General features: G+C 35.6%; 3 protein-coding genes and 1 pseudogene across 3 annotated transcripts; 3 read left to right on the forward strand and 1 right to left on the reverse strand.

Annotated features, from left to right (window-relative positions):
• The first annotated feature begins 2,015 nt into the window (after positions 1-2,015).
• On the forward strand, positions 2,016-3,950 carry LOC108339410 (rho GTPase-activating protein 1). The gene is given in 3 exon segments (XM_017576543.2): positions 2,016-2,387; positions 2,462-2,692; positions 3,263-3,950. Coding segments are annotated over 3 exon segments (930 nt in total). The 5' UTR covers positions 2,016-2,228; the 3' UTR covers positions 3,803-3,950.
• A 6,500-nt stretch (positions 3,951-10,450) lies between these two features.
• LOC128196727 (uncharacterized) lies at positions 10,451-11,804 on the reverse strand. Its single transcript, XM_052878240.1, has 6 exons — positions 11,771-11,804; positions 11,543-11,719; positions 11,395-11,458; positions 11,197-11,281; positions 10,985-11,110; positions 10,451-10,726 (listed from the first exon to the last, which is right to left on the reverse strand). Exons 1-6 carry the CDS (start codon positions 11,802-11,804, stop codon positions 10,451-10,453), a joined length of 762 nt encoding a protein of 253 aa, XP_052734200.1.
• A 172-nt stretch (positions 11,805-11,976) lies between these two features.
• On the forward strand, positions 11,977-14,965 carry LOC128196728 (T-complex protein 1 subunit beta-like). The gene is made up of 5 exons (XM_052878241.1): positions 11,977-12,106; positions 13,004-13,132; positions 13,586-13,689; positions 14,369-14,445; positions 14,728-14,965. The coding sequence occupies exons 1-5, from the start codon at positions 11,977-11,979 to the stop codon at positions 14,963-14,965; spliced, it is 678 nt and encodes a 225-aa protein (XP_052734201.1).
• An 8-nt stretch (positions 14,966-14,973) lies between these two features.
• Positions 14,974-16,272, forward strand: LOC108340033 (T-complex protein 1 subunit beta-like; annotated as a pseudogene).
• Positions 16,273-22,001: the final 5,729 nt, after the last annotated feature.

The following is a 22,001-nucleotide window of genomic DNA, read 5'->3' on the forward strand; positions in this document are numbered from 1 at the left end:
CCACTGCGAGAGACAGAAGTTTTGTAGAAGATGTTCTCTGACCCCATATTGTAACTTAGGCAGGCATGATGAACCAAATAACGGTCAAGGACCCAAAAACCAGAAAGGTAGCGTCTCTAAAAGACCAACATCAAACACTTCTAAAACCCTAATTGAGGGAGAAGCGCTTAGTCGTGAGAAAGCCAAGATGCAGCGTGAAAAGCAACTTTATCAGCCCCTCATGTTGGGAATATATATTTTTCATTCCCAGCTTGAAAACGATGTTGTTTGAATAGGTAAGACTTGGTGAAGATCCACAACTTGAGTGGGTGAGGTAATGGTAAGAAGTTTGACTAAACTACTATTGATCTTTTCACGTATAAGGTACCAGCCTATCTCAGTATGTTTTATGCGTTCATGGTATATTTGATTATAAGCAATTGTATTTCACAGGCTAATGAGAGAACAAGAAACAAGAGATATGGTTGGATTCTCATTTGGGTGCAGAAAACAAGAAACTCTGCATAATGAGAGAACCCTTAAAAGAACTCTAATACCATTTTAGACCCCATATTCTAACTTCTGCACATATGATATGCATTCAACATTGAAAAATGAAAACAGATAAAGAAACATATGGATCATGAATGCTGTTGAAGAGAGATATTATTATAAAAAGGAAAAAAAAAGGTTTTTGCATTACATTTCAACGTAAAAGATAGAAGAAGATACACAGAAGCATGCAGGGCATGATAAACCAACATCAAACACTTGTAAAAGATAGAAGAAGATATATAGAGAAAGCTAGGATCTCTAAGAGCCAACATCAAACACTTGTAAAACACCAAGCGAGGGAGAAGCGCTAAGCCTTCAACAGGTGAATCCCAACTGTACCCTTCAACAGGTCAGTCAAGGGTTTTTGCACCAAACTAAGGCATATTTGCCTATAATATTACCAAAATGGGCAAATTCAACCAAATTTACGAAAATGGGGAAGTCGTGGGGGGCCCAAACGACTTCAAATGAAGAAGTTGTGCCCCTCCTGCACGACTTCACACTGTTCATAGCAACAGTGTTGAAGTCGTGCACCCCAAAAACGACTTCAAGACTTTGTAATCGATTACAATGTAATGGTAATCGATTACAGAGTGTTGAAATCATGACCACCCTACACGACTTCAAATTTGTATGCCACCAAAAGCATTGGTAATCGATTACAAAACATGTGTAATCGATTACCAGGTTGTTTTGGTGCAAGGCAGAAGAGACGCTCGTCCAGGCAGAAGAGGACGCTCGTCCAGCCAGGCAGAGAGAACGCTCGTCCAGAAAGCTAAGAGGACGTTCGTCCATCTAGTTAAGAGGACGTTCGTCGAGATGCGCTCAGTGGACGCTCGGCAGGAGAAGTGGACGCTCGTCCACATACAGATCGTCCGCGCCCGGGCGCGACAGAGGGGCGCAGGGCGCAATTTTTCCAGAAAGTTTCACGCAAGAGTGCTTCTTCCAACATAACCCACCTGGTAATCGATTACCAAAATGGCGTAATCGATTATCAGTACGTTTTCTGCCTTCACATTTCCAGTCTTGCAGGGGTCAGGATTTCAACATTGTGTAATCGATTATCAAAAAATGGTAATCGATTACAAGACCCAGAAGTCGTTTTTGGGGTGCACGACTTCAACACTGTTGCTATGAACAGTGTGAAGTTGTGCAGGGGGCACGACTTCTTCATTTGAAGTCGTTTGGACCCCCGACTTCACTTTTAGTCAATTTTTGCCTACTTTGGTAGTAAATACCACATTTTTGCCTACTTTGGTAACAAAGCCTCAGTCAAGGGACTGTTCATCCAAGTGACCCCTACTACATCCTTCAATAGGTTGGTCAAGAAAGAGTTTTGAAAAGAACCCTTGCCGAAACGTTCACCTTAAAATTGGTTGAAACTTGTTTAATCAACGTACAATAAAACTCACAAATAATGGTTAAGGACGAGTTCCAACTAGGGAATCCTTCCCGATCGTACTAGAAGACTTGACCCAACACCCGCTTGACTACAAAACATGGCATGACACATATATCTCGAAATAGGTATAAACATGGAATGGAATGCATATGCAGGTCAAATCAGCTCTGCTGAAGTTCATTAAACTTGTGACTAATAAAATAAACTATATGAATAAAAATACTCATTGCAAAAGAGAAAAACTACATCTTATCAAAGGAATTGGAAAATGTGAAGTCTAGAGGATACAAACATGGATACGACAAGGACACAGAGGGGATTTCAGGCAGAGGGGATTTTCAGAATTAATGCAGACAATACTCAAGAGGAGAATGGTAGGGATCAATTGAACAGGGGATTGGTATAATATAAAAAAGAAACATGGTACATGTTTGGAAATACCCTGATATCTGTTTTGGTGTGATCGAGGTGTATGTGTATGTACTACATTGATAATTTGATTTTGACATTCTTGTGATTTTCAAGGCTTGGTTTAGGGAACTGCCTACTGGTGTTCTGGATTCTTTATCACCAGAGCATGTAATGCAGTGCCAAACTGAAGATGATTGTGCAGAACTGGTTAGGCAGCTACCTCACACTGAAGCATCCCTCTTGGACTGGGCTATTAATCTGATGGCTGATGTTGTCCAAGAGGAACGCCTGAATAAGATGAATGCACGCAACATTGCAATGGTTTTTGCACCAAACATGACTCATGTGAGTTCCGGTTATTTTTTTATTCTCTAATTTACAACATTGCATGTAGACATCTTGGAAACCCAAATCAAGTTTTATTCTCATAGAAAAACTATTTTTGTGCTATCTGTTTGATATTGGTCATGTATATAGGTGAAGTTGTGAAAGCTTTAGTTCTTTGTATATGTTTAGGGAAACTTTTGCATAAGTATTTCTAAGCGAGGAAAATAAGAAAGAAAGATCAAATCAGCTAAAATTAATTTGTGCAGGAACTAAATTTGTCGAAGCTATTCCCTATTAGCTTGTCCAAAATTTGACATTTAACTTGTTCATTAGCTGATTTTGGCTTATGGCGAAGCTGATTTCATTTTTCTTTCCTAAAAGTGTTTATGCAAAAGTTTTCTCCAATCAGGCTTTTTTTTGTCTAGAAACATTACAGGGTCATTGTGATTTGTGACAATACTTTAACCTGAATTGAAGTCCTGATAGTTTCATTTTTGGCCAGAGTAGTAAAGAGGCCAATGTGATATAGTTGATGTATCTTACTATGGTAGAGGTTTCAATCACAGAATTCAATCTTTTTGGTTGCAGATGGCAGACCCTTTGACTGCATTGATGTATGCAGTTCAAGTGATGAACTTCCTGAAGACACTTGTATTAAGGACACTGCGAGAGAGAAAGGATTGTGTGGTAGAATCGTCTCCTGGGTTTTGCTTAGAGCCTTCTGATGAGAATGGGGATCACAGTCTTCTGGAGCCCTGCCAGCAAGATGATGTTGGCACTGAAAATGAAGAGTCTGGAGAAACCTTTGTTTCTGAGAAAAATGTATCAGAATGTTCTCCTGAATCTCTCCAAAACAAATATTCAACTATAGGAGAATGTGGCAGTTTGATAGGCTCTTCTGAGAATCTGGAATTTGAGGAGGAATTGCTTTGTGAGTTTCCAACCAAAGGAAACCTTGAAAAGAGTAAGAGTGGACAATCAAGTGATTCCATTGCTAAAAGGGGGTCCAGAAAAACCAGGGGCCTGCAACAACCTGTGATCCATGCAACAGTGTCTGCAGAGAAAAAAGGTATCAGTAATCTGAGTCGCATAGATTCAAGATCAGAGCGAATAGAAGCCTGGCGGTGAAAGGATTATCCCTGTGATTGAATGTAGTTTGATTCTGACATTGTGCATTGTAATTGAAGTTTGTTTCATGTACAAGTTTGTGAAGTGGTTCAAGTTTTATTTCCTCTGTTTGTTTACTTGGTGGATTCTAGAATCTCACTGACATTGTACCGAAATAACAGTTCCTATATGTGTTTGTTTGTGTTCTCAACTTCTCGTAATTATTCCTGAATTGCAGGCCATTCATCTGTCAATGTTGCAATATATAAATAAATAGCATCATCTGGATTCTTGTTCTATCAGTTTGGTAATACTAAGGTGCAAATATGGTATGATAATTAAGACCAAACTCAGTTCTCACAATAATAATAATAAAATAAAAAGTTATGCAGAGTTTACCATGGAAATGCTTATCCAACCATCAATCTTGCTGATTGAACCTCAACTTTTCTTCGGAAATAATGCAATGATTGCAGACTCACATTAGTTTCTTAAAAGCTGACTACAGTATTTTGATTCATCATGGCTCTAGAGTTTACATACAAGACACAATCATAACTCATGATTCCCCTTTCAACTCATGTGAGATTATCAATTTAGAACTGTACAATGGAATACTCATTTTCAAAGTAGGAAAAATCATAGGAATGGTAGGACCCACGGAAGAAAAATTTTACGCTTTTACCAGGGTATTGAGTGAGAAATGAACAGTTTTACTTTTCCTGCGTCATGGTCTTTGGACCAACAATGTGAATAACTAGGGATCATGAATTCCCTTTCTCTCTAACATGAGAGTAACTTGTATAAGGTTAGAAACATTCATTAATTATGTATTGATACCAACCAAGCTATGTTTGACTTGCTATAACAACTTCTATGTAGTGTCAACTAAGTGATCCTTTTCTATAATTTCTATTTTGTTTTAATTTGTGCTTTCATGGTTATTTCACTTCATAAAAGGCCACAGTTTGTTTATCCTTTATATTGTATTCAAATTTTCAAGTAATTTGTATAAATATCTTCCTTTAAAATCTCTTGTTACTTATAAAGAAAAAGAAACATTGTATAATATGAGTCTGAGATGGGACCAATGAGACACAACTTTCGGAGGAGGATATTAGAAAGACACAAAACCAACATGAAGTCTCGAAGGGGAAGGGGTGCACTGAATAGGTGAAGAAGAAGGGAACAAAATTATAAGATTAAATGGTCTGTTTTGTCAATTCATACATTCGATGGGTTGCAGAAAGAAATTTCATTGGCCAGCAGAAAGTAATTGCCAAAAATTTAAAGAGACCAATTTTTTTTTCCACAACAGACCATTTTTTATTTAATTAAAAATAATAAAAAGTTATAGTTTCTCAGAAAAATAATTATGATATATTATTTACTAAATATTACTTGAAATAAGTTTATTAGTATGTCTCACATATAATTAAAACAGGCACACATATGTAGAAATAAACAAAAAGTTTATGTCACTATAAAATTAGTCGATCTAATTAAAACTAAACGAATTAAACAGATTATAAAGACATAATTAGTTTACGTGTTTATATTAGCTTGTTTAAAATCAGAATTAAGCATTATATTTATTTCTCAAAATCACATAGTTAAATAAAAGATTGTTCTTAATAATATATGTTAGAAATTCTATTGAAAGTATAAGTTTCATGTTCAATAGAAATGAAAAAAAATTAAATAATATATAAAATAAAAAATTCAAAAATCTATTGTTTTAAAATTTTAAATTAAATGTAAAATCAATTCTTTATTTAACTTACGCTATGTTGTCATTAGTATTATATCTTTCCAATAAATTCTTCATTCAAGATCTATTACTATTAAAATCGATAATTAGTTTTAAGTAATACGAGATGAGTCTCTTCTAATTTGCTTCTTTTTCTATTTCTATAATTTCAAACTACGTCTCATACACTTTAAAATTTTAATTTTATCCTTTAGTTTAAGATTTTCATTGAGTTTTAAAATGTATAACCAAAAATAATTTAGAATATACAATTTTAAATATAAAATTATATTATAGATTATATCTTTAAAAATAAAAAAAAATCCTAAATTGTAGGATCTAGAATACAACTGCATAAATACGATATTATTTTTATCGAAACGTTAGTTATTAGTACTTGTTAACATAAATCTTAAAATTATTGAATTAAACGATTAATTATAGTCATATTAAAGTTATATAATATTATTCACAGTAATCAAATTTTAGTATCACATTATCAGTTTATTAAAATTATTAACGTTTGTAATTTTCTACATTTTAGTTAGCTTTTTAATAATATAAAATTTAATTCTTTAAAATATTAATTAGTTTTTTTTATAGATAATTATATAGCAAATAATAAATATATATTTATATAATTGTTTAATTTAATTATTTTACAAATATAATATTCTTTGCCAAAATCTATGAACAAAAATATTATATGTATTAAATATTAAAAATATTAATAAAATGGTTTAATAGCCAACTTTGTCCCTAGTTTGGTTGACAAATCTCAATTTAATCCCTCTTTAGAATAATGTTTGAAATTGGTCCTTACTTTTAAATTTTTTAGTCAAAATAGTCCTTTCCGTTAAGTATAACCAAACGGAATTAAAGGGTTAATGATGTGGCACTACTTATTGATTACGTGTCAAAAAATGTGCTTACGTGTTGGTTAATTAGGAAATAAATTAGGGAAGAAAGGATTTTATTTAGAAAAGATTTTTTAATTGGGAAAATAAAATAATTTGCAACTGTTTCATTCTTTTTTTCTAAAAAAAAATAATATCTCTTGTATCTCGACCCATAACCCCAATCTATTTTCATCCTCTTCTCCCCTCTATGCCACCCATATCAACACAGAACCATCATCATTTTCATACCCCTTCTTATGCTGCCACCAACCATCACACTCTTCATCTTTACGTACCTTCATTCACCAACATCTCTTTAACCTGCACCCAGAAAACAAAGCAATATCCAGAGAAGAAAAACATTAAGTGAAGAATACTAGCCAATAAACATCACACTCTCCAAAAATCAAATTCAATCTGCTTCATTTTCTTAATCCAATAAAAAATAGGCAGAATCTACTCCCATCATCTTCATCAAATTTTAACCTAGGAATTCATTCCCCAATTTCTTTTTAGTACGCAAACCCTAATCTGTAGCCTTTAGTGAAGAAATTCGCTGTCCAACGATAACGATAACAGAGACCGATCCTTATTAGATGATTGATGCGTTCATTCGCGTTACCGGTGCCAAGGTTGTTTCGGCGAGTTCCCTCGCCCAGAAGATTGGTTCCTTCTCCGTTCTGAGCTACAGCGTCGTCGGCGACAGTTCGGCGGGTAGTATGGTGGTGCTCTTGGTGGCGGCGTCAGCGTGAGTGGTTGGCTGTTGCAATTGGCACGGGTCTCAGCCAGCCGGAGGAGATGCAGCGGATCGAGGCGGAGAATCGCGACGGTGGCGATCCTAGTTCAGCAAGGAGTTTGAATTCACATTCAACAAATTGACATCCTCATTCCGATGTTGTCGTGAATAAATACCTACAAGAGGTGCAACATCCAAAGATCCCTCAACGTCGTCCTTCTCTTCCTCCAAACAACCACCTGCATAACTACAAATCATTGTTACTAAACATTTGCCTCCCTCATGTGCTTCACTGTCAACATCACCATAATCTCCTTCACCATCATCACCTTCAACGTCATCACCACCATCATCACCTTCAACGTCATCACCGTCACCATCATCATGTTCAACATCAATATCAACATCAACACCAACACCACATGTTCCACCCTCATGAAAAAAAGAAGGTTGCTCTGTTTCTTCCTTGCCATCACCTACCATGGCAGCCAAAGTTTTTAACTCTTTCTTCATTTCAACCATTTTTCGTTGGTTGTCTTCAATTTTCTTCATAACCACTTCTTCCCAACTCATCCCTAAATCATGTCCACCATGTTGTGGTATTGGGCCTTCATCCAACTGAAGGGCTGCACGAATGATTAGGTTTTGGCGGTCCTCCTCACGCAAAAACCACTCCCAACATATCTATGAACATCCAAATATAACTAATCAGAAAATGACACAAAACACAATTCATGTATTACATATTCAATAAATTTACACAAAATTTACAACCAACTTACATCCTTCTTCTTAAACAAGACTTCTATTTTGTTTGACCTTAACCTTACCAAAGGCCATTTTATTATTCTCGGGAAGACAATGTGATGTGGACCATCCGTTAAACCCAAACGTTGAACGGCCCAAAGCTATAAAACATAAATTAACCAAAACAATAATCAAATTAATAAACAAATTCCGTCCACATTAAAACTAAAACAATATTTAAATTTATTACCTGCAACACTGCAACATTGCCACTTAGGCCTACGGAGTCCTTTATGTAACGTTGCCTTATCATTCTTGACGCATTTCTTAAACTATTTACCACAAATGTGTGCACAACTTTTGCCCAGTTATATTGGTACAAATTTTCAATGTTATCTAATATTGTAAAAGGCATGTTACTAACTGCCTTTGAATGTTTAGGAAAGTAAAAAACAATAAAACAAACTAAAATATACAAACGACACACGCAATCAACATCTATGTCATTATTTTGTATTATAAACTTTATCCTACGTATGACATCTTTTACACTAAATGACTTTGAACAAAATTGTTCACAAACAATACCACCAAAGTTATCATCAAATTTGACATCTAAACCACCAACACCCAACCCTAGACCCATGCAAACATCGCCAACTGTAAATGGTACCATTCGTTGCTTCAAAACAAAACATTCATTGCGCCCAACCCAACGTCTAACCATTTCCTTCAACAGCGGAGTGCATAACTTAATTGGGTTGTTCATATAAAGACACCACTTGAATGGAGTCTCCCCGATACGTGTCTTATCAATTTCTCGAAGTATACCATTAATGTTGACTATCGCTTTTGTAACGGACCAAACCCGCAAACGCAACTACAATTCAAATTCAAAATATAAACAATCAAAAAACTCAGTTTCAAACAAACAAATCAATTTTCAAAACATTTTATGTACTTACATTCTTATAACCTCCTTCTTTTGAGAAATCCATCTACGCCAATTCAACCAAAATACAATCGACGGGGAAAAAAACCCTAACAAAAGGCCAAGGACCTTACATGGAAGACGGACTGGGTGGGTCGCTCCTCTTGGAACAGCGACAGCCAAAAATGCGTCGGTGAAGGAATCGGACAACACGAGAAGCCGGCGGAACTCCAGTCGCCAAGAAATCGCGACGCTCGACGGAATCAAAGGAGTCGAAAGAAGACTCGATGGCGGGCTGGGGAGAGAGGTCGACGGACTCTGTCTACGGTTCGGAAATATTACCACAGCCGACGGTCCGGCGACCACCGCAATGCTCTGGTACAGTGGAAGAACCGGCCACCAAAGCACGCCTGCACTCCAAGTCTGTCTACGGTTCAAAAATATTCCCACAGGTGACGGTCTGACGACCACTGCAATGCTCCGATACAGTCAAAGAACTGGCCACCAAAGCACCTCTGTACTCCAAGTCTGTCTACGGTTCGGAAATATTCCCACATGCGGCGGTCCGGCGACCACCGCAATGCTCCGGTACAGTCGAAGAACCGGCCACCAAAACACCTCTGCACTCCAAGCAAGCAACCGCGTCGACAGCGCAGGCAGCGGCAGCGGCGGCAACGCAGGCAGCGGCAGCGCAGGCAGTGCAGGCAGCGGCAACGCAAGCACTGCAAGCAGCAACACCGCAAGCATTTGAAATAAACAGTGCAACACCTTCGGAAACCCCCACCGCGTTGATGTTCCACCCGAAAATGATCCACAACCTCCACCAGCACAACGTTCAGCAGCACTTTGCATCTATCTATGGCAAGAATTCTTTAGAAATTTTTTGCTGGATATACATTGATAGTTTTCAATTTTATGACTGATGTTAAATTTGAAAGTTTGATTAAACCAGCTTTCACTAATATATGTTTTGGGACAATACTTGTCCCAATAAATGGATTCATTCTTTATAGGCTTAGATTGATGGAAAGGGAAAGAAGTAAATTACTAACAGAAAAAACAACGTATCAATTCGTACAGAAAAAACAGAGTTATTCTTTTCTCTCTACTCTTACCTCTGCCAGTGCAAGCTGTTCCCCTTTCTTTAACTGTTCCATCAGGACTGTGCGTGGCAGAACCATCTTGCCCTTGGTGCTTGCAAAACCATCATACGAGTGTGCTTTATCTTCTGGTGGCAGAACCTGGAAATGTTCTTTGTCGCATTTGGGTGGTTGCAAAACATGCAGAAGCACGGTATAATTTTGGGTGGCAGAACCTACAGCAGCGATGTTCTTTGTCGCATCTGGGTGGTTGCAAAACATGCAGCAGCAACAACACGATACAATTCTGGGTGGCAGAACCTGCAGCAGCACCGTATATGTGGAACCGCAGCAGCAGAACCTCATCTATCTATATATATATCACTTGCTTTTAGCAGCATAACCTCATCTATCTATATATACCAGCACTTGTTGCTTCTCTGTTCTCTCATTTCTTCTCTGTCTTTACTTCCATTTTGTTTCTTAACTATGGGTAATATTCAAACATTTTGTAAGGTTGTAAGAGGTCAATTTAGAGCCCATGTCGAAGCCGAAGAAGAAGAAGAACTACTCCATGGAACGGCAGCGCAAGCAGCGCAACCAGTAGAAGCGGCAGCGGTGGAAGCGGCAGCGGCAACGCAAGCGGCGCCAGCACCGGCAGCGCAAGCAGCGACAGCGCAGGCAGCGCAGGCAGCACAGGCAGCATAGGCAGCAGCACCGCAAGCATTTGAAATAGAAAGTGCAACACCTTCGGAAACCCCCCACCATGTTGATGTTCCTCCCGAGCAGCTCTTTGCATCTATCTATGGCAAGAATTCTTTAGAAATTTTTTGCTGAATATACATTGATAGTTTTCGATTTTATGACTGATGTTAAATTTGAAAGTTTGATTAAGCCAGCTTTCACAAATATATGTTTTGGGACAATAGTTGTCCCAATAAATGGATTCATTCTTTATCGGTTTAGATTGATGGAAAGGGAAAGAATTACACTACTAATAGAAAAAACAAGTATTAATTCGTACAGAAAAAACAGAGTTATTCTTTTCTCTCTACTCTTACCTCTGGCAGTGCAAGTTGTTCCCCTTTCTTTAACTGTTCCATCAGGACTGTGCGTGGCAGAACCATCTTGCCCTTGGTGCTTGCAAAACCATCATACGAGTGTGCTTTATCTTCTGGTGGCAGAACCTGGAAATGTTCTTTGTCGCATTTGGGTAGTTGCAAAACATGCAGAAGCACGGTATAATTGCAGAAGCACGGTATAATTGCAGAACCTGCAGCAGCGATGTTCTTTGTCGCATCTGGGTGGTTGCAAAACATGCAGCAGCAACAACACGATACAATTCTGGGTGGCAGAACCTACAACAGCACCGTATATGTGGAACCGCAGCAGAACCTCATCTATCTATATATATATATATATATATATATCACTTGCTTTTAGCAGCATAACCTCATCTATCTATATATACCAGCACTTGTTGCTTCTCTGTTCTCTCATTTCTTCTCTGTCTTTACTTCCATTTTGTTTCTTAACTATGGGTAATATTCAAACATTTTGTAAGGTTGTAAGAGGTCAATTTAGAGCCCATGTCGAAGCCGAAGAAGAAGAAGAACTACTCCATGGAACGGCAGCGCAAGCAGCGCAACCAGTAGAAGCGGCAGCGGTGGAAGCGGCAGCGGCAACGCAAGCGGCGCCAGCACCGGCAGCGCAAGCAGCGACAGCGCAGGCAGCGCAGGCAGCACAGGCAGCATAGGCAGCAGCACCGCAAGCATTTGAAATAGAAAGTGCAACACCTTCGGAAACCCCCCACCACGTTGATGTTCCACCCGAAAATTATCCACAACCTCCACCAGCACAACGTTTAGCAGCTCTTTGCATCTATCTATAGCAAGAATTCTTTAGAAATTTTGTTGCTGGATATACATTGATAGTTTTCAATTTTATGACTGATGTTAAATTTGAAAGTTGGATTAAGCCAGCTTTCACTAATATATGTATTGGGACAATACTTGTCCCAATAAATGGATTCATTCTTTATAGGCTTAGATTGATGGAATGGGAAAGAATTACGTTACTAATGATAGTATCAGCAGCGGGATACTTCTCCGTTGGTGGATTGGCTTTTGCGTATCTTTATACACTAAAAAGCCCTATAACTAGAATCATATCAATGAGTGTAGGTAATGTTCTTATTATGTTACTATGTGCACACTTTGATGTTAGTTTTGAAGATCTAAAGAGATTCTACTATGGTATGATATTTGTGGGATGATCTTTGATGTTTGAGGGAATTGCTTTTTGTATTAATAAATATATTTTAAATATACATTAGGTATATTTCAAAGGAGTGTACTGCTGAAAGATGGTGTAATGAAAATATTTTGTTGCAGTGTTGGTATTCTCCCTTTCTCTTTCAATCTCTCATATTCCACGCTCACACCTTTTTTTTTATTTGTTTTTATTCTATCTGTAAATCTGTAAATTGTGTTTTATCTTGCTGTTGAGTCATCTTGTCATTATAGAGTTTCTGCCTTGGCCATGAGTGTTTTTTGTTTTTTCATAATCATTTTTAGTTTTCAATAATCACCAGAAATGCAAAAAAAAAAATATGTTTGGTGAACTGATTCTTTTCTGTTTTTAGCTAAAACTTACTATGAAGTCTGCAATAATTCTTGTATGTTAAAACAATATTGCTACCATAAAAAATTTCTCTTACACTCATGTAAATGGGTGCCCAACTTTTGAATAATTTTAACTAGTGGGAATGTTATTTGCCACATATTTATCTTTAAGGTGGCAAGCAATTTGTTAGTTGCATAACACCCATCCAGATATGGTTGAGTGTTTGCTCATTTGTATTTTTGCTTCCTTGTAAGTTATAGTTCACAGTTTCAAGTCTTGGAAGCAACCTCTCTAGTTTTGAATGTGAGGGTGGGGTATAAGGTTGTGTGCATACCCAACCCAGATCCCATTTGGTGGGAGCCTTGTGTGTTTGGTCATCCTTATGGTACCCATCCAGTTATTATTGAGAGCATTGGTGTAGATATTTTAAGATAACCATCCTTAATGTAAGTTAGACATATCAAAAGTACAAGATGATGAAGTTGGGGATGGAACCACCTCTGTTGCTGTTTTGGCTGGTGAACTTTTAAGGGAGGCAGAAAAGCTGGTTGCCACCAAGATTCATCCAATGACAATAATATCAGGTTCAGTTCTTTTCTTTTCTACAGTGGCTCAACTGCTCTTATCCTGAAAATGTTGTTTCATGTTAATGAATTTTCTACTGACAACTTCAGTGATTCACTCTTTGAATACAAGGCAATATATTCAATAAGTAATTCTTGTATTGGATAAGAAAGCAACATTTTTCTTATTGTGCTTCATCTGTTTTTAAATTGTATTTTGAATATCATGTCTTTGTTTGATGTCTAACATCATGGAGTGTTCCTTTGATGCTTGATATTAAATAGGGAATGCAAAGCCTAGTGTTAAAAAATTTTGGTGCTTGTTTTCTAATTAAAGTAGGAAGTAATTTGTTGATGCTTGTTATTGAGAGGTGTGGTAATATAAGTGGTCAATGGAATTTCCGTTGTCAATCTTTTATTTCCCTTATTTCTAATGCTGCCCTATATGTACTTATTTTTCCACGTGGTTTCTAGGTTTCCGAATGGCAGCAGAGTGTGCTCGGAATGCTTTGTTAGAGAAGGTTGTGGACAACAAAGCTGATTCTGGTATTGTTTCTCCCACTTTTTTGTCTTTCAGGGTTTTATAATTGTCTCTGTTGCCTTTTAAACATTGTTGTTATTATCCTCGTGTTACAAGGACCTGGCCAGTTATTTAGACATTCTTGTGATTTGTTATCCGATATATTGATATAATTTACTGGATTGTGCCGAGAAATTCAGGTCAGACTTACTGAACTTCGCAATGACAACTTTGAGCTCCAAGATTCTTTCACGAGCATTTTGCAAATTTAGCTGTGGACAGATTCAAACCTAATTAATTTATTTTTCCACATACTCAACTGAACTTTCTTGAAAGTGTTAGTAGGAAGTTGGATTATATGAATATCTGCTGTTTCATAATCATTTCTTACAGTATGAATGTGGCTGTTCAAATGTATTCCAATCCATAAATAGTGAATTTGGAATACTCTGTAGGAACTCACAAATTATTTGTTTAACTATTTTTTTTACTGGGTTATGACAGCTTTTCATGTCGAGTAGTGATTTTTCCTTTTTCTAGATGGCCTTAAAATAGGAAGTTTCCTTTAGTTGTTTTGTTAATTTTGTAATATGGGCTATTCAATGATTTTACTGTGCAAACAAATGTTTATTATGCTTCAATATTTATTTTATTAGTTTGAGCTATATTTTGATTAAGTGTGTCTTTTCATTTTTTTCATCTTATCTTCATCTTTCAATGGTTATTTTCATATGCAGGGAAGCACTAATTTAGAATCTATCCAGATTATTAAAAAACCCGGAGGCTCATTGAAGGATTTATTCTTAGATGAAGGGTAATATTGCTGAAAAGTTGGACTATTTTGCAGTATGCGAAAAGGAATTTTTCGACTTGTCGCTGAATCCTTATTATCTTTATTATATTGAGTTGCACAGTTTCCTAGAAACTTGTGCAGAGTCGTGCTCATAGAAAAATATGATTATCAAATTCTGCAGTTTCCTCTGTAACGAAGGATTTTGTGATAGTAATCTTGTTTTTTTTATTCTAAGCATTGCTTAACATTGCATTGCTCTGTTAAAGTGTAAGCTATCTTAATTGAATTCGTATTTTTTGTCAGATTCATTCTTGACAAGAAAATCGGTATTGGACAACCCAATCGGATTGAGAATGCAAAGATACCGGTGGCCAACACTGCCATGGATACAGACAAAGTGAAGATATACGGTGCACGTATTCGTGTTGATTCATTCTATCACACTGAATTTATGCCTTTATGTAGTGCTGGTCAAATGTTATATTTCAGTCAGTGCATTGTTAGGTGGACACGCTTAGGAGCATTTTCTTTGTATGAATAGGCCTTTTTTTAAGGAAACTAGAACAAATGTTTGTATGTGCAACTTTAAGTCTGATGCATCTGCTTTTTTGGCAGCCACCATGTTCTTGATGAGGCTGAGAGGTCATTGCATGATGCCCTGTGTGTGCTATCACAGACTGTAAATGACAGCAGAGTGTTGCTTGGAGGTGGGTGGCCGGAGATGGTGATGGCAAAGGAAGTGGATGCGTTGGCTAAGAAAACTCCTGGAAAGAGGTCTCTTGCTATTGAAGCATTCTCCCGTGCACTCTTGGCTATTCCAACAATCATTGCTGATAATGCATGCTGGTTTGGACAGTGCTGAGTTGATTTCTCAGCTCTGTGCAGAGCATCAGAAGGAGGGCTGTACTGCAGGAATTGATGTTATTTCTGGTTCTGTAAGTATTGAAACCAAGAGTTTGGTGAATTTGTTGAGTGATTATCATGATGATATTGCCTTGTTTATGTTTTCTCTTGGGTTGGTTTATGAAGTGCACTCTTGTCAGAAGAGTTATTTCATTTTGTAATGTAATGTTTTATTGTCATCTTTATTTATATTGGTAGCTGATCGTTTTTAATTTTCACTGGTCATATACTGATTTCTTGTTCAGGGTTAAGGGCTTTTAGGGTCATATACTGATTTTTGGTATTTAGTTTGATGTACCTTATCGAAATATAAAATGTGTATATATGTTCATGGAGGGTATGTGCCTAATGGCGGGTAATTTAAGACCTGTCATTAATGAGTGTGTTCAAGTTTAACATATTAGTAAGAACAGGATTTTACGAGGGTTTATGTATAGTATAGTTGTAGTGTCTGCATTTCTGTTCTACTTTTACCTATGTTTATGTTTTTGTGGAAGGTTGGAGACATGGCTGAACGGGGTATATGCGAAGCATTCAAAGTGAAACAAGCTGTATTGCTATCTTCAACAGAGGCAGCTGAGATGATCCTCAGAGTTGACGAAATCATCACGTGTGCTCCAAGGAGAAGAGAAGATAGAATGTAAAATATGGCGAAGGTACCTTGGCATTTTTAGGCGTACCATTAGCGAGTGCTGTTATATTGATACGGTGCTTGTGATTGAAAAAACTGGTTGTAATGCTAAAAGTTTGTTAGGTAAATTTTTTATTTGTTTTTTTGTAACCCAGTTTCATGCCAGTGGATTGGGGGTGGGTGGTAGGGTCAGGTTGGATAAATTTTACCTAATTTATTCCTGCCCTGCACTTAGAATTAATTATGTTTATTTGAATTTAAGAACACTATCTTTCATTTTTCAACAAAGTTATCTTTTAAGATTTTTCCTTTAATTTGCGTCTTCAGAGATACACCACTGCTTACAAAAAAAGTTTTTAGACAATATTAATTCTGTTCTGCATAACACGTAACGAATAAAATTCAAACTGATTTTACATTTGCTTATGCGAGTTTATTACTACTATTAATGAGAGACATGGATGGCTGTTATTTTAGTCATAGTGATTTCAGCGAATGGGCAATGCTACAAAAATCAGAGCTGTAAACCTATATTTATTCTGGTTCAAATTCACACCAACCTATTATATTCTTTTATATATTTATATATATATATATATATATATATATATATGATATTATTGATTTCGGTCTAATAATAGATGAATATTTATCAACTTATTATCACACATAGATGATTAAATATATTTTTAGTTTTTTAATTTATAAAAATTAAAATTTGTTTTTTTCGAAATTTTAGCAATTTAATCTTTTTTTTTTAGAATTTTGTGAATTTAATTTTTTTAATTAAATTTTATTATAAATATGTTTAAAATATTAAATAAATTTAATAAAATTTAGTTTAAAAAAATTAAATTCACGTTAAAAGAACTAAATTAAATCAAAATTTTAAAGAAAGATTATTTTCACATTTTACCTTAAGAGATTTTTTTTACTCAATATTTAATTTTGATGATACTAGAAAAGGAATTAAGTAGTTCAATTTGACCATTGAATATCCTAATTGAAAACATTATTTAAATTATTCAGATATTTATCTATTTGGTAAGTAATTACTTTACTAGAATCTTCCACAATCTTTGCCTTTTATTTTAGGGTGTATTAAAGAGTGATTTGTCAAATTCATAGATCCGAATTATCCTAATTTATCACTGGAGAACTTAAGATTTCCTAAGTTCAACTCATAATATTGTTTTGAAGATCACTAAACTTAATTGTTAACATACACCGTATATTATTTTAACTGATAATTTATATAAAAAATAAAAATAATAATTATATATTTAATTTAAATAAACGATTTAACAAAAATAATTTAAATAAAAAATAGACAGATATCACGAAAAAGAAATGAAGTAATAGACATAAAAAAATAGAATAAAAGTGACCACATTTTATTTGTTATAAATTAAATAATAAAAAGTTATAGAAATAAAGGATTATCGTATTAACAACTCAATTAACAACTTTGCACTGCTAATTAAGTCGTTTAATAATTGGTTATTAAAATCGATCAAAGAGCGCTGTTGAAATGTTGAAAGGAGCTTTACTAAGATATGGAATAGGACAAATCGAAGTAGAGAAAAACAACAGGAGGAAGGAGAAATTAAAATAAATATTTAAATCTAATTTGAGGGAGAGGTTATGTGATAATTGTTGTAGAACATGGAGGTTGACATAAGGTATTTGACATAAGCTAAACAATTTTAACATTGTTTTGGCAAGATTTAGAATTTTTATCTAAAACATTTAAAGTTGTTCGTTCCGAAGTCCAGTTACACTGTCTTTTCTCTTCTTCTTGTCTAAGCGGGAGAGGGTGCTTGCAAAAGACACTCCGACGCTTAAATTAGTGACTTTGCGTAATAATAATCTTGTAATCAAGATCTAGTTATCAGAATTCAAAGTTAAGTCAAAAGTTACCTATCTTCTTTGTCACACAAATATTTATAAATTATAATAAGCTTACCATTAGGTATGACTTATTAATCATCCATAAATGAGATTATTAATTGTCAATGACAATTATTTTCATTAATTCTCCGACAGTTATTACTATTGATTACTCTTTTTACCGATCGGTTCACTGACCTGAGAGATATCATCGGTCGACCACGAGTCCTATTGAAATTAAAAAATATAAGTCTGCCTGCCATCCACACCAGAATAAATGAAGTTTTCCGAAAAAACCTGCTAGTGGAGGAAGACCTCCTAAGGATAAGAGACATAGGGCTAAAGAGAGAGCCAAATAAGGATCTTTCGTGTATAATCCTGCATAATCTCGAATGTTATCAGTTTCGGTACGTAGACCAAATGATACAATGCAAGCAAAAGTTCCTAGATTGATCGAGATATAGAACAGCATATAAGTTATCATGCTTGCATATCCACCATTGGAGTCTCCAACAATTATTCCAATAATTACATATCTGATTTGACCTATGGGCTATAAGCTCGTAGTAACAAACACAATTACTCTAATTTATATATTTTTCTTTTATTTTATTGTGTTAATGATTCTTAAAATAAAAAGAAAAATATAAATAAATAGATTAAATATAATGGGTGACAAACTATCGATACAATTTTAAACATTTTATGAAAATCGCGAATAGAAAGAAACGAAAAATTAAATATTGATTGTAATAATTTGAGTAATGGCTTTTTGATTTCTTTTATTAATTTTATTTTATCTTTGATAATTTATTTTAGTGTAATTTATATTCCTCTAAACCCTTCATCGCCATTCTCTTCTTCATATACCCTTCTTCTCCTTGGTTTTTTATTTTGATTCCTCCGTTGTCCCATCTTTAATAATAAAAATACCAAAAGAATATAATTCTTGGAAAGAAATGCATGAATTGTTGATTCAGAGAGTCTAATAACTTAAAAGATTTTGTGATTTTGGTCTACAATATAAGTGAATTATTTATAGAATTTATTATGAGAGGGGATGTATAACCACTCAAAGACTTAAAATTCAAATTTAAACATATTAAGTTCGTTAGTCCATTTTAAATAAAATCGTGTTAAGTAGACTGGATTTATTGAAATACATTGTGTAAATACCGAATTTTAATCTCCCAAAAACAAATTGAGACACCGGATAACACCACTTATGTTTGAATTACCATTCATAAAGGGTTAGTTTTGAGAGAACAATTATTAAAGAGTATATGATAGTGCAGTGAAAATGGGTTGTAACTTGCAAGTCAATTCGGTCTACCACGTGTTTAATAGGTTGAGTTTGAAACAAATATAATTTTTTTATGCGGGTTAGTTTTCAACCCGGCTTACTTAGAACGCGGCTCACCTTGGTTGAACCCGTGATGAGTTGAGTTGGCTCATCAACCCACTTAATTTAATTTAATTATTTATTATTTTGTCTTTCAATATTATTAATTAGCATTTTTTTATTATATTGTAAATGAGAATAAAAAAAAATATTTCAAGAGGAAAAAATATTATAGATTTATCTATTTAAGGCTCTAATATTATAAATGGATAAGTGATACACAAAAATTATCAATATTAAAAACTTATTTGTTCGCCTTTTGTGCTTGTTTTAGGATTACACTTGGATGATATGATATATTTTTTTATTTTGAATTGTCTTTGGAGTTTAACATCATTTTATAGTGAAATTTATTTAGATTTGAATGAACTCAGCGGCCCTATCTTGCACTTCTCCCATGGTTAAAGGTGGTCGAGCAAATAGGCTATCCGCAAAGGACCACGACCTTAAGGCTGTTGACAGGGTTCTGATGATGAACTTCTTGCCAACACCCTTCACTTGTCGTGCGGTCCGGTTGAACTGGTCCATGATGTCCCTCAAGTCTTCATCTTTTCCCTGTTTGAGTTTAGTAAGTTCCATGTAGGTAAGGTCTTGTGTCTTACTGGAAGCGAACTGTCGTTCAAACAGGCATCTAAAAGTCGCAAAACTATCAATGGTTCTAGGACGAAGAGAGTGAAACCATTCCAAAGCTTCTCCTTTAACCGACAGGGAAAAACCCTACACCAAACTCTTTCACTGGGTGAATAGATTGCCATGGCGTCACAAATTTACCTCTTTGTTGTGCAAGTTTACCTACATGAGTCTCATTAAGCTAAAGGGGAATCGACTAAGTGAATCTGAGATGGTTGAGTGGAAATACGAGGTTTCAATGGTTTTTATGATGTTTATTGAATGAAATATGATTTTAAAAGTTGGAATATAGTAAAATATAAAAGGATGATAATTCAAGGTAATGGTGAATGTTAAATTGCATAGAGATTAAGAGTTTTGTATTACATAATGTTGGATTCGAATGTGAAACAGATAACTAGAAAAACGAGAGAGAGAAGAGAGAAAACACAAAGAGGAATTATCTGAATTTTACTTCACCGAAAAAATTACGGAAACCAAGACAAGCTACAATATATATAGCCAATTCAAGAAAAGAACAAAAAGGTCGAACGCTAAAGAACAAACACTAAAGAGGTCAATCGAGACCGAACAGTAAAAAAAACAACCAGACGGTTAACAACAAGAAATCAAACGTTAAAGTAAAAGTTGAGTCTAACTAACAAATCTCCACCTAGACTCAAAAAATACAAAAAAAAAAAACCGAACGATACATAAATTACAAACCGAGCGGTAAAAAACCAATCCTGGATAGCAATTTTGCAGATTTGGACATCACTGTATTCCACAATGTTCCTGAAGAAATGCAGCTTGACGTCAATATGCTTTGTTCTAGAATGGTAAATCTGATGATTCGCCAAATGTATGGCGCTCTGACTATCACAATGAACCTGGACGGTCGTTTGATCAATACCCAATTCCCGAATCAAGCCTTTTAACCATAATGCCTCCTTTACCCCTTCAGCGAGCGCACAATATTCAGCTTCAGTGGTTGACAAGGCAACAACTGATTGCAATGTAGACTTCCAGCTTACAGCAGTATCGAACAGTGTAAACACATATCCCAAACGGGATTTCCTTGTGTCTAAGCACCCAGCAAAATCTGAATCAACAAATCCTTCAATATAATTTCCACCATGAAAATTATTCTGAAAGAGTAATCCAGTATCAAGAGACCCCCGTACGTATCTAAGCATCCACTTCAACGCTTCCCAGTGACTTTGTCCAGGATCAATCATAAACTGACTGAGAACACTTACCCCATGTGCTAGGTCAGGTCTAGTGTAGACCATGCCATACATGATGCTCCCAATCCCACTTGAAAATGGAACAAATTCCATTTTCCTCCTTTCAGCCTCGGTCTTCAGGCATTGCTCTTTGGTGAATTTCAAGTGTTGACCGATCGGTTTGCCAGTTGGTTTGGATTCAGCCATCTGATACCTTGATATCACCTTCTGTAAGTAACTCTTTTGAGATAAAAAAAAAATTCCCTTCAAATTATCTCTCTTAATGTCAATGCCCAAAATCCTCCTTGCTTCTCCGAGCTCCTTCATTTCTAAAGCACCACCTAATTTTGCTTTCATCTCATGAATCATGTTTCTGTCACTACTGGCAATCAGAATATCATCCACGTATAGAAGAAGATACAGAACTTCATTGTCATTATGCAAAATATACACGCAATCATCATAATTGCACCGCTTGAAGTTCAGCTTCATCAGAAAATCATCAAATTTTCTATACCACTGTCTTGGACTTTGCTTTAAGCCATAAAGAGAATTTTGTAACAGGCACACTCTTTCATCCACAGCAAATCCCTCTGGCTGCTTCATATAAATTGTTTCCTCCAAGTCTCCATGCAGAAACGCAGTTCTCACATCCAACTGTTCTAGATACAAATTTCTGTGAGTAACTATCGCCATTAAGATTCTAACCGAACAGTGCTTCATGACAGGAGCAAAAATCTCATGATAATCTACACCTTCAATATGAGTAAAGCCTTTGGCAACAAGTCTTGCTTTGTACCTAGCTTTCTCGCCCCCTGGTATAGCTTCCTTTTTCTTGAAGATCCATTTTGAACCTACAACCTTCTTGTCCTTTGGCAGATCTACCAATTTCCAGGTGTTATTCTTCCTCAACGCC

The sequence above is a fragment of the Vigna angularis genome, chromosome 5, assembly GCF_016808095.1.
Source record: "Vigna angularis cultivar LongXiaoDou No.4 chromosome 5, ASM1680809v1, whole genome shotgun sequence".
In the NCBI taxonomy this organism is placed as follows: Eukaryota; Viridiplantae; Streptophyta; class Magnoliopsida; order Fabales; family Fabaceae; genus Vigna; species Vigna angularis.